At 42.2% G+C, this 13545-nt stretch overlaps 2 protein-coding genes across 2 annotated transcripts in view; one reads left to right on the top strand and one right to left on the bottom strand.

Moving 5' to 3' along the window:
- Window positions 1-1439: 1439 nt before the first annotated feature.
- Window positions 1440-13545, top strand: part of T265_13339 (hypothetical protein) — a gene marked incomplete at both ends in the record, with an annotated part of 73001 nt that continues 60895 nt past the window's right edge. The window contains one exon of the mRNA XM_009168413.1: window positions 1440-1545. Within this exon, the coding sequence (XP_009166677.1) occupies window positions 1440-1545 (106 nt within the window). The remainder of the gene's footprint in view (window positions 1546-13545) is intronic.
- Window positions 1464-13545, bottom strand: part of T265_03832 (hypothetical protein) — a gene marked incomplete at both ends in the record, with an annotated part of 67690 nt that continues 55608 nt past the window's right edge. Inside the window, 7 exons of the mRNA XM_009168403.1 lie at window positions 1464-2210; window positions 2306-2479; window positions 5750-6002; window positions 7801-7850; window positions 8885-9025; window positions 9719-9933; window positions 11520-12870. Coding sequence (XP_009166667.1) covers window positions 1882-2210; window positions 2306-2479; window positions 5750-6002; window positions 7801-7850; window positions 8885-9025; window positions 9719-9933; window positions 11520-12870 — 2513 coding nt within the window. The remainder of the gene's footprint in view (window positions 2211-2305; window positions 2480-5749; window positions 6003-7800; window positions 7851-8884; window positions 9026-9718; window positions 9934-11519; window positions 12871-13545) is intronic.

Below are 13545 nucleotides of genomic sequence, written 5' to 3'. Positions count from 1 at the left end.
AATTTTTAAGTACTGGGCAATCTCAGGAACGCAAAGAAGTGCGCTAAGTTTAAGCGCATTCCGACATTTCTCACCTCACTTGACTCAGACAGTCTGAACCAATCAGTACGGTGTCCGAGTGCAGCATATTGTGGCATAGGACGAATCCAATGGCGAGTGATTTGTGAGTGCTATATTTTTCCCAGATTACACGGGTCTTATCGCCCTGAAAGACTTGGCCGTCCGCGCATGTATCTGACTTCGCATCAACCCCTAAAGCCAAATCACGTTACAGGGCATTCAGCAGAGCTGAAAACTACAGTCACTAGGTGGTGTCGGTGCAGTACGGAAACGACTTGGGTAACATTTCGCAAGGTTAACTAATTCGGGGCTAAGTCTTCGAACACTAGCGAAATAATGCATCAGTATCTCATTCTTAGACGCCTCTTCCAGGAACCTCACGGCGTTTTGGATATAGTAAGTCGTCCAGTAAGTTACTGTGACTCACTGGTAAGTCAGGGGAAACTGTTGCACTCAAACGACTTGGTCATTCGCCGTACTGAAACTTGAACTATTTCTTGTGGTTCATCAAACCGATCAGATCACTGCCATCCAAGGAATACTGACTGACTCTGAAGCGGATAGCAGGTCGTTGCGTGCTGCTTGGTTGATTCCGTTCCCCAGGCTCTTAATGATGTGCCATTGAACTACCACGCACCATTACAAAGCTCCTGCTATTTTCTTCAGATTATACCTAGTTTTATTTTGGTCCCCCAGATAAAATGTGGTAATCGATCAATTCACTGAGGTCACAGGATGCGACCGTAGATAATTAGAGAATCTCTCTATATATTGGAAGTTACGTGCCTCTTCGAAGTTCTCATTTGCTTCTTAATATCCCACTGTACGCGTTCTCCAGCTTGCCATGATGCTCCATTTAAAAGAATATTTCATTGAATTCAAAACCCATTCATTCTACCATATTCCTCAAGCCTTCGTACAACACTCCGTCCCCCTTGGGTCCAACAGATTAGGCTGCTGGAAATTAATTCACCCTGAATTCGTTTAATTCACCCGTCTTTTTGTTCCCTCACTCTAGTTGTTTGGCTTCTAACGGCTATACTAGATTACTGCGATTATGAATGTCCCTGGAACTGGAAAATGGTTCCTCATGACGGATGGTTGATTAGACTGAACGTGAAAATGGCAATTTCATTAAGTTTGGAGTCGACCATTCATTTCCCCTTTTATTCTCTGTATCGTGACGGTATTTGTTGCAGGTCCTCGACTACTCATTAATCACCACTAACACTAAAAGTGTACTGAATTTATGAGTCTCCTTTTTTGTCTATGTTTGGTTCTCAAGGTTGCTGTTAAAAGTCTTCAGAACATAAACGGCACCTGTTTCCCCTTGATTATCTGCATTTCAAGTTAATAAATATGTCATACCTACGCAAAACATGATGCAAGTATACATATGCCGTCGCCAAAGTCGAGAAAGTTCCGGGCATCTCTTCGTGGAGCAAACTGCAGACAAATCTACGGAAAATCTTGCCAAATCTGCGGGTAATTCTGTCGACAATGGATAGATATGATAGGTGTAGAAGGAAAAGGGATTTTCTTACTGAATACAAGCGGTACTCTTAGACACTGTGAGTGTGTGTTTGCAGCTGTCGTCTCACTCCGTACATTCTCAATGGAATCTCTTTCATGATCAAACACATTGGCAAAGTCATGCATATCATTTTGACAAACAACTAAACAGTACTGAATTACGGTACATAAACAGGAAAGAAGTTTAATGTTCAACAGCACATAAGTGATCTCGAATGATTATATACACACTATAACTGTGACAGTTTGGTGTCCTCATTGCTTGTCGTGATAGATCTTGGTCACTGATTATACTTCAGGGTTACGCATGCATATAAACCCTGCCCTCTTTGGTTTATTGCAAGACTGATTTTTCCACAGCATATCACGTTTGACCAGGACACACGCCTTCGGACCCCAACGAACCCGAGCTTGTCGCTTCGTCCGACGAGCCGGAGATTGCAGTATGAAAGGTTCGGATGACAGTATCTTCACTGGACCTATAGCATGTCTGCGAGGGGATCGCCGTTTCCTTGTCCAGCCGATTTCCACAGGGGACCCGTTTTCCCAGTTGTGGAAACCCGCTCGCTCAAAATTGTGCCATATCCAATCCGACCCCGGTCGTTGTTGATGAAGGCCTATTGGTAGTGAAAAAGGTCAAAGAAGATCCTTTGGCGTATGGCGCGTCATCAGCATAGTAATGAACTCAAAAGTCTGACCTACTGTAACTCACCTATCCAGTATGGGTTTTGTAAACTGAACGATTGATGAAGCCATTTCAGGTGGTTCGCATCGTTAATGCTTGTTAGAAATGCACCCTGTAGTTCGCACTGCTTTCGTGCCTGGTTCCAACTGATAAGCCCCTCAGTTGCCGACTGGTAGCAACGGTTTTCGTAAAAATGCCAGCCTAAAAATGGAAAAAAGGTCTTAGGTCCACACGCAACAGGGAAAGCCGGTATGCAGGAAAAACGGTACTTTCCAAAACACTCATTTTCGGATGTCATCATCCCAGGGAATCAGGCTCGCAGATAGAAGTGTCCACGGCTACACTTTTTTTCAGCTTCTTTCCCAGTAATTCTAATGGAATACCCCCTTTTAAACTCAAGTGTGTGAGGAAATGAAAATATCGCGAACTAGACATGATAGGGTAAACTAGTGGGAGGCTCTTCGGTGAACAGATCCAGAGCATTTGATTACTGAACACCCGTTTGACGTGTACTTTTGAGGCATCGCAACAATGCGTTTCACTCAGTCTTCTAGAGAGAGGCTTGAATGTTAGACTGGCAGCCGGAACAGGTCTTAAGGTAAGTGATCGGAACACCCGATGGAATATGACATCTGTTCAGAGTGACCAACCTATCTAAATGTAATTCATTACAATGTGCACTAGCACCAATTTTACATCAACGCGTTGACGCCACCCATCGATCCATTCAGCTTGGTGTCCAATATCCCATTTCCATCAACCAATTTGCCGAAGGCAGGATTTCTCCAATAATCCCCCATTATACGACGCCATTTCGGTTCGATATCGTGGATTGTACCATTGAACTAACGGGCATAACATCTCTCTCAGAAAAGAGAACAGAAGGAGTTCAACATGTATGACTCTACCACTCTCACAAAAGACCGCTTTTGGCCGTTATTAAGAAACAGATGCCCTCTGGAGATCCAACTTGGACGCAACTACCAAAAAAGGAGCAACCAATGATTGGGAAGTAAATATTAATTTAGTACTATTCTTAGTCGGTTGGAATGATTGGTTTGTTTTGCAAGTTTGTTACAAGATGTAATCTGGGAATCTTTTACATAGTCTTTATTATTTCTCGCATTGGATTGACTCTGACAGCGTCAGTCCATGATTTATTGAGCCGCTAACTTCACTTAAGAGACCTCGTTGCCCCTCAGTTCTAGCTGACCTCATTCAAAGCTCTCTATTCTAATGAAAATTACTCGTGGAGAGTGCCTACCCAATGCTTCATTCTTCCAAAAAGCTGGTGGAAATCCGAAAAGCTCGGCCATATTAGGCTTTTGTTTGAGGTCATCAAGTGGACCCTAATGAGTACGATCATTGACAAGTAGCATTGCAAGTCTCAAATTTCGGTTCATCTTTTCTGTAAACACCAGGTCAGATTCAGAGCCCATTTCATGTCTTTCATGTGTATCAACGACTAGCTAGTTGGACAACCTGAGTCGTTGGGTCGTTCTTAGTGGGTCTGTGTCCAGTTGAGACAAAGTACAGGCCTTTCTCAACTTAACATGCCACACATGATTTTTCAAAAGTTCTCGAGAATCGACTACCGCTTTCGCAAATAAGTAATACTTCGCCAAAACCTCCATGCATCTTTTCAAATTTTCCTGTATTTTTCCTTATCATTCACCATTAGGAATTTCATTTTCGGGTTGGAACTTCACCTATATTTATACGATATAGTCGTCAAAATTGTTGCATCACTGGTATATATATATATATATATATATATATATATACCCAAGCAGGTAGAGGTAGTTCATATAAAAAGTTGCGCGCCTAATCCATTATTTCGTATCAGAAAAATATTTAAGGTAGAACAAATTTCTATGAACGTCTCAGTCTACCTGACTTGGATTAGGCTCATCTACTCAGTTTAGTTCCAGCATACACCTTTCAAAGGAAATCAACGAAAAAACGCCCATGCGCAAGTTATTTCTGTTAACATGAATATGCATGCTTCGTTCTATTACACGATGACTCAAAGAACACCGTCTCTTCAACTAGAAATGGTTGCCTTCTAATGGCCTGGTCTTTTGAATTGTTGAAATTGCTGTAAAAAGTGACTTTATACGGACCTAGGGTGTGATCCTAGCGGTGATTATCTGTTATGTTGAAGAAATGGATTGAATTTCCTAAGACACATCCCTCAGGCCAATTGAGCGCACTCGGTTGCTTTACGTCTTTTGTCGTTTTGATTCCAAACAGAAATCTAAGCATTTTAAGGTATTGAAGTTAAATGTTCTGGATATGACAGTGGCATAGGAACTCAGCATTCAAACCACAGACCTTCACACTAAATGAATAACTCTGCACATACCTGACATTTCCATGCGCGAGCATTTGTGAAGTGAGGTGTTGGATGAACTAGTTAGGACAGTTTAGGTCCCCCAAAACATGCCTCATCGACTTCTTTGTTGCTCATACGTTCAGCGATACCCGCCTCAGTTGACTTTCTCGTCAGCTGAAGCCATGTGCGTCAGTTCGTGTGAATCATGTTACGGTATAAACTACGCAAGCCTCCGGCGTAATGAAGGCTTGATCACTGTTGCATCTACTCGATTTGTTGTAACTGACTCCTGTCCCCGCTCCAGTGCCTCAGTTTCGAAAAAGGACTCACCAACAAGGAACAAAACTGCTTTATTGCGAACAAGCATGTGCGACAGTTACATGGGGCCTCTCAGTATTTGAAGGGCACTTTTTGACGTTGATCCATACTGTTTGATTGACGCTTGGTGAACACCCATCATCATGGACCGTACTTCTATCAAATGCCTGAATACTTATCGACTGTTGCTGGAATGGTTGATTGATTGAATGGCCTGTATGCCTGCCGCCTACCTTATTGAGATTTTGGTGGAGTTTGAGGGTCTCAGTAGGTCTCAGGCATTCTGGGATTAGTTCCAGAAATCTGACATTCTAGACAGCTACTATACAAGAATGAATTGCTCTTTATGAAGCAAGGTGAAATTCTCTATCGAAGAACACAACAGCGAGAGTTCTGCGAACGAAGATGCTAGAAAACCAGAAGAACATCCGGTTTGTTTGGCCGAGGTTGATTTAATGGATGGAGAGACAGTCCCTTAGCTGTCTGGCAACTATATCAGCAAAGTTCATTTATTCTATGTGGCTGTTCTACATAGTGCATCTTAGAGTCTGCAAGCTGGCAGAAAATATCTCTAGGAAAATAGTGTTTGTGGATTAAATTCAGTCAACTGAAAGTCAACTGTTCTTCACTAGTGTCTGATCGCCCGCGAGTTATTGCCAAGACATGATAATATTTTGGTTTTATTGAAATTCAGTACCTTCGAACGCATAGAAGTACTACCTAAACATTCAAGTGAAAGTCGAATGGATGAGTCAAAGTACTCAGCAGTTAGCATTGTGAGGTGAAGTCCTAGACGTTAAACAATGATGAGGACTTACCTTCGGTGCATCTATTAGTCTGCTTCTTGTGCAGAAATTCTTGGTATGTAACACTGAGTGTCTGTGAATCAGGAAGTTCGTTGATAGCCAGCCATTCATGTAGACTGATAGAGCGGGTTTGATGGAGGGGTCGAGCACTATGGCTTAAACCATGAGCATTCCGTACACCGTTATCATCCGCAGACATTTTCTCCACCTGCGTTTCCCCGAATTCTGCTTGAGTTAAATATGTTGTATCACGTCTGGTTGGATTCTGAAATAAAGATTTATGTTTGGTCCATGAGATGACGTGTTTTGATATGAATAGCAAGCTGTATAAATGACTATCAACTAAAGGAAGGGACGTTTCTTGGTATCACGGCGACTTGAAACAAAGTGCAGTTGGTTGCGGTCACTCATGACATTTCACTGCACCCGAAATAACACACATCAACCACTCTCTGAATTTAAGTTTGGAATGCAGTGATGATACGTAAAAACTTTGTACTTCTTGCGAAGATTCCGGAGATGCAGGTGACATGAGCTCATTTTGGGTTACCGTTTACAATCACCTGCAAACAGCTAAGATTAATAGTTTCGTCTTACTTAGTTTCTCCAATCGACCGATGCATGCCACTCAAAAAACGGCGAGTTACTTATGGATGAGGTACTGAAAGATAAGGCGACTAACCGACGCCAATAACTTTATGCTGTCCACTGAAACTGACTGAGTGCTGGAGGTATGTGCACCTGGGACGTTTGTGGACGTTTCGTGAGATGCGTACTGATGATCCCCTGTTAGAATGCAATGCTGTACACTAATTCCCAGCTTTTTAGCATAGATTGGCTTCATTGATAGGTCAAAGCCTTCATTAAAATTCCCGAATCTCCACGAATTGGTAGGTTAGACCCAAATTCCCTTTCCTGTCCCATTTCCCTTCTTTCAATCACATGAGCCTAGATGAAGATAATTGTACGACGATGATAAGGGTATTCAATCAGAGGCGGTAAGAAATTTCGTGAAATGCACTTATTTACTATCAGTTTGGTTTTCACGGAAAATCAGTCGAATCCCAGCTGAATCTCTGGTTTATTGTACACTTTGGTAATCATGGTAGTACAGGTTCGGAGTCGTTTGAACACAATTGCAGCTAACTACTCCACCTCACCGAATCATCAGTGGACGAAACTGTGGCAGCTACAACCACTGTACGACAAGTACAGCTGACAATGATGATGATGAAACCAAATTCTTCTAGTGGAATTCAACAATACATTTATCTGAGCTAATCAGAAATATCTAAACGCGGGTTCTGATCAAACGTTGAACAACAGGTACTGCGGGTTATGGAACTAAATTCTGAGTAGAATCTCCCAAATTAGAGTAGCACCACTGTGCTGATTGGACTAAACAGCACCCCTAAACTGGACCTCTGATTGTGTGTGTGTGTTTTATTTTCGTTGCTCCCAAAGTTACCGATCCAAATATCGCATCCATCATTTTAATTGTCACTTGGTGGTTTGAGACAGACTCACCAAAGTGAATACTGAGTCCTCATCGGCACTTCACATTGCATCCTGTGTTAACAGGTAGTAAACTAGGTTATCCTTTTTCGTCCCTCTGGTCACAAGGCTTAGGTGAGGACGGTGGTGTCAAAGTTTTGATCAACTCCGTAAACGCTTATAAAGCTAAAAACCTGGTTAGTATGTTTACCATAATATCAAGTTTAGCCTCTCTAACAAGATGCAAAATAACTCGATACGCTACTTTAAGCGTCCAGATGCAACCTTACATGTGACCTCACATTTAGAATTCTCAGCCTTATTTATTTTCCCGTGGTAGGAACTCGCTGAACGACGGGAAGTGTTTGAAACCTGCGGCGAGTAGTTTTCCGACCAATTTAGTTAAAATGTTCCGTCATGCACTTTAGGACGCCAAGTAGACCTACAACTTTGATTCTTGACAACAGGTAGCTTGGCATAATTCCATTGTTAGAAGCAATAATTAGCTAGGTAATTCACCTTGTGATAGAAAGTATCGGTGTAAGTTTTACATTCATGTAGGAACATACCTCTCGATGCTGTGGACTAAAGTATGCGCGATCTTTGCAGTTGGAATTTGCTAAAGAAAACAAAGCAAACCAGGAAACAAATTACTCTTTCTTAAAAGCTGGAAGATGGAATAGCTAATGAATGAAAGTTGCAAGCGAATGTCTGGAAGTTGTGCACTGTATCGATTAGGTTGTTAACCTCATTCATCAAATCATCTCATCTGTGAGGATGATTTCCGTGTGGCAAGGCGCTAAATACATGTAAATGTTACCGAATGATAAAGGTAGTCGGTCCTCTAAAATAGCAAATACCACAATTCAACGAAGCGCCATAATGATAACAGGGAAGTAAACTTGCGATTAATTGAGTAGATTCTCCCCAGTCACACCGAATTTTCTTGAAATGCACAGTTCCATATGGTATGGTAAGAATGTGGTTCGTTCGGTAGGGCTGGAATCCGCTTTCTCTCAAAATTAGTAACCCTTCTATTTTACCGTAGTTTTTGCGGAGTAATAAACACTGGTCGGTATCCTCTCATAGATGATATGCACACAAATTTGGTACCATTGAAGTGCTCAATGCGAAGTGGATGTATTGTTGGCTACAAGAATTTTCCTAATTCATTTCTAAACCGCGAAAAGACCCCGATTTGCTGCTTGTTAAATTGTTGATCAGTTATCTGACTTTCTATGGTCGGGTGCGACACCTTAATACAGATATTTTATCCAAGGTATCAGAATCTCGGGATTATGCGTCATCTAAGCGAAGAAGCTCATCAGCATAATCCATGACGACTACGAAATTTAAAAAATCCCCTGGGGCTTTAGTCGTTGGAACGCCATGTACCTCAGAAAACAGCAGATGTTGTCAGATTTTTTTCAAGTGGATTTAGGGCTGACACCTGGCATGACAGCGACAAAGAAGACGGTTCAAACACACGGCTCTACTAGCAATGTTTAGTGGAACTTGTTCTGTTACCGAAAGGTTGCAGAGTTCGTGAAATTTCAACATTCTGGCTCATGACAGCGTCCTTAAACTCGGCCTGCGACAAATTCCTGCTAGATGAATAACAAGCGTGGGGTCACTGACTTGAACTGAACTCACCCCTGATGACCACATATGCTCGTCTATTCCAGTCAAGCATTGCACCGCTGGGTGATTTCAAATCCACGAAAAATTCCCGTTTTTCTGTTTGACCGTTCGTTCGAGGATGTAGGCGAATGTAAACAAATTTGCGTGTTTCACCTGTTAGAAGACCAATTAGAAATAATGCAATATTGTAGTGACTGTCAGGTCAGATTAGCTCCAACGATGTTTACGGTTTCAATACTGTTGCCAACTCAGAATCAGTTGATATTCACTATAGTGCTCGGTGGGTTAGTTTACAAGTAGCACTTATAAACACAAGGGACGTTTGTTTGGTCTGGTCAAGCTCGATACGTGTGAAGGATCAAGCGTGCACAGCGAGTAGCAACCGCGCTCAGCCTCGTCTAGAGAAGGAATAGGTTGGTCGACGAATGTTTCAGTAGTAATTCTATGTCAACAGCGAAACACCGCTCAGCTAAGAACTTACCGATTGTTTAGCGAATTCTTCAGAAAGGTTGACCTCTTATCCGGTATTACACTGTCTCAAAGTGAGTGTCAACTCCCTATGGTTTATTAGCTCAAACCGTGAAAAGGCATCATTTATCGACCCGGAAAAATGGCCCAAGTACAACAGCAGTTACGACACGCAGCTAAAGAAGTGCAACAAAATGCATCCGGTTTGTGAAGTGCTATGTGCTTTGCTCATTCACGTTGTTCCATAGGCCAATTTTAGACCATTCAAAGTATACGTCAAGGTTTTATGTTCGCGACCAATGCATGATTTGGAACTTGATTCCTCTCGTGTACGTATATCTAGGCCGGACTGGGAAAAATCACAACAATATTACTCACCCAACCGAAATGTTAAAAGTTTTTGTGAGTGAAGACTGAAATCCTGACCTTCTACGGCAGTTTGGGAAGTTAAACCGACGTAGGCATCCGTGGTAACGTTTTGTATAGCTTCGGATGCTCCATAACGCTGTACGCCAAGTCGGAGCAACCCACGATCCTCACACACCCGATAAGATCGTCTTTGAAATCCAATGCGCATCCATTCCAGCCTTAGACTATATGGGATTCGTTAAAAAAAAATAGAGGAGATGGATGAAGACGGAGAACACGGAGATTAAAGTGGATAAGACTGTTAAAAAATAGAAAAACGGTTTACTGACCGCAACATGTTTATTGTTGAGAACTCTAAACAAAAGCACATAAGATTGAATGTCTCCTAAAACTCGCACTTACAGAATCCGACTGACCTGATTGCTACGGGAATGTGGATAGGAAAAAGCGCATTGCATGGCTGTGTTGCGCTTTTCATGGAACGTAAGTCAGGAAGACATAAACCGTCTGCACCAATTAAATCTGTAACAAACGCTAACGTACGGTGGGAAATTTCAACTAATCCAGGCAGACATTTACTGCTGATCCATTTTTAAAAAAAGCCTTCAACTTTCTAAAAGCATCAGCCAGCTGAGATCCCTTGTGTTAGGAATGAAAAAAGACGTCAATTTTCACCAGCCAACGCGTGTTCATCCGGAAGGGTTTTTATCACAACTTGATCCATGATACTCATCCCGTTTTATCGCTCCTTCCCGGCAGCACTCGCCTGCAGTTTATTCAGAGATCTTTTGTCGTTAAATTACTTCTGCAAAGGACGGATGAGTTAAGATAATCAAAGGTTACAAACAGCACATAAATTCAGCTGCGCTCGAAATCGTCAGTCACATTACCGTTGGTGCGACGGTCGTTCTGTCCTTAAAAGTTATAAGAGAATTACCGGAGCGAAGACTAACCAGTCACTCCACTTAGGTGGGCGTTGAAGATGGTGTACTGTGTAAACAGCTTGCTTCGAATTCAAAATCTAAATGAGAGTTTTGTTTTGTTAAAAATATGCTCAGTCTTACAAGAAAAACCAAGAAGCTTCGATAAGCGATTTGTGATTCGCTTTCGATTCAGATAGACTGAACACCGTGATCGCTTATAAACCGTGTACGTTTCTCCTCCCAAACCACACTGTCAACATACTTAATGGACGGAAATCTGGTAGTCATGTTGGCTGCGCCGAACAAAACATTTAAACGGTTATAATATAATGTAGCTGAAGCGCAGCTTTTCCAAGAAGGATTCGTCACAATGTAGGAGGATCATCAGTGTTTCCAGGAGCAACCCAGTCGCTAAGATTCCCCATCGCACCATCACATGTCTCTATAGTTGAACCCCAAACTAAACCACTGACTTTGTATTCGACGTTATGCCATCCTAATAAGATTATATTCCACAGTTCACTAACAATGTGCATCACACCATACCATAACAAACTGTTTTTTTCCACATAGATTCATCAATTTCCGCGACAAGTCGTGCGTTGCTTTCTACAAGTAATGACATATTCCTCTGTAGTTTGTTGTATTTTTCTATGCCATATTGCTTTAAAGTACACTGTGCTTAAACAATTAGTCAGTCAATAGGATCAAAACATGTGTAGGCATGCAGAGAATGAACATATTTGCTTCAGTAGTGTCAGCTCTACTTTGGATACATACGTTAGATGACGCACAGTTTGCAAAGAGGTCCAAATAAAAGTGAATCATATATATATATATATATATATATATATATATATACCGGCATGTGAATAACAAAAACATACCTCTCATGTGCTTGTGTCAGACGCGCATTAGGATCGATTATTTCAAAGTCGATGTCCACGCTGGTTTCCTGGAGCTGTTTAGTACCCCTTTCCCTTCCTGCATCCAAGGTCCGTTTTTTCGGTGTGTCGAACAGGATGAATGCTATTCTTCTTCTGTTCAAATCCTCTTGTGAAAATGTGCTGACTGAATGATTTGTCCGCAGATTGAAGAATTCTCCGCGATTTCCACGCAACTGAATCAATCTGTAGGTGGCATCTGGCTGTTCTGCATACAAATTCATTGCATTGAGACGGAATCCAACTCGTCCAGGTTTAATCGTTCCCAAGGTGTGCGGCGCAGGGGCTCTGCGGATTAACAAAGCGTACTTTGAATCAGACCTCCTAACCGCTTGAATGGATGCTGGTGCGATTTCCAAACGAACTGGCTTGATAGATAGAGTACGAGAAATCCTATCTGCAATATACTGCATACGTTCATTGAATGGATTTGCTTCAGCCGTCCCATGCTGTTGCAAAACTTTGAACGCTCGTCCCACAAGACCGTTCAAACTAGCGGCCTCCAAGACACCATCAAATTCTCCGGCATCAAAGACATGTAATTCCACAAATTGTCGGTCACCATTTCTCCATATCACATTTGTATCCGAACTGAATATAACTTGACCCGCGTTCAACTCCGACTGGGTAAACAAGTAGACCGTTTCGTTCTTCTCCGTTAGAAGCCTGCCAAAATTTTGTGTTGAGCCGATTCCCACGTTGCGGCTGATGATAAATACCAAGTTTGCCGGGCTTGTGTCTTGATCTGTGAACAATAAATTCTTTGAATTCACAGGGATGTCAGCGCCGGGTAAAATGAAAACTGGGTGGATACGTTCCAGTTCGGGAACACGGCGACACCGCTTAGTAATACGAATCGGGAGAACGGCATAGAGAGGACTGGGTGTAAATGGAATGTGAATCATAAATAGAGCATCTACTGTCTGCTCGATGAATGGTTTGCAACCCTTCGCTGCAAATGCAATTTTTAGCTCACGCACATCGTTTGCACTGAATTGGGTGACCGAATCTAGCGGTTCGTCAGCCATGATGAAGTGACCACAAGCCATTGGTTGTATTCGACCCTCATGGGAGAAATTGTAACCTTCTGTTACGTGTAGGGTGAAATTGACCAAACCGGACGGATGATTTGCGTTCTCACTGAGATTCAGCGGCTCGAATTCCAAAGATCGGAAGTTGAGAAAGGTGTGCTGTTCAACACATGCTTCATGTGGCGGCATTCGTATAGCTGGTCTTGTCATATCAGCCAATCCACTATCATCCATTTGTTGAAAAGCTTTGCTTTCCATCTTTTCTGTAATGTGTATTAAAAGGGTTAGTGAGCTGGATAGCAAACAAGTCGGTGACTGTTACTATTATTATACTTGTCCTTATCAATACATGTACCACCCTCCCCCACCAATTTACAAATGATAACACATCGTTTGTTGATGAACGTCGGCGTGGGATGGTGTTTATACCCATCTCCTCAACCACACTCTAGGCACCAGGGTAATCTATTCATGGTCATGATGGAACAATAAGGAACACTGGGCTTGTGCAACTTTCGTGACCGGTCAAGCTGAAGAGCATGGGATTTAATAGGCATCAGTGACTGATAACAGGATTCCAAAATAAAAATATGTAATTCCAAAAATTGCAAGCTACGCCCTTTTTGTTCCTGCCTCATCAACACAATAACATGCTGCAAATCCGTCTTTAATTCACAGGTCACACGTTTCAGGTTATCATCAGGCATCATCCCGAAAAAGTTGTCTGTTTAGCGTATCCTCATTCAGATCCGGCTGTTTGGTTTGCAGCTCTGATTGTTCCATAGGACTTCAAGTTTGCACATTGAACAACAGTATATACGATAATCCAGAGAGTCAAGGCGGATTGTACGGCCGCGAAATCCTTCCCGTCACACCAGTCTAGTTTTCACTCCGTAAAAGATACCACCTAAAGCCGACGCTGGAAGCACGGCTAACCA

Source organism: Opisthorchis viverrini (genome assembly GCF_000715545.1).
Source record: "Opisthorchis viverrini unplaced genomic scaffold opera_v5_56, whole genome shotgun sequence".
Classification (NCBI taxonomy): domain Eukaryota; kingdom Metazoa; phylum Platyhelminthes; class Trematoda; order Opisthorchiida; family Opisthorchiidae; genus Opisthorchis; species Opisthorchis viverrini.
Note: the sequence above shows the minus strand (reverse complement) of the source record. Positions and strands in the feature narration are given on the sequence as shown.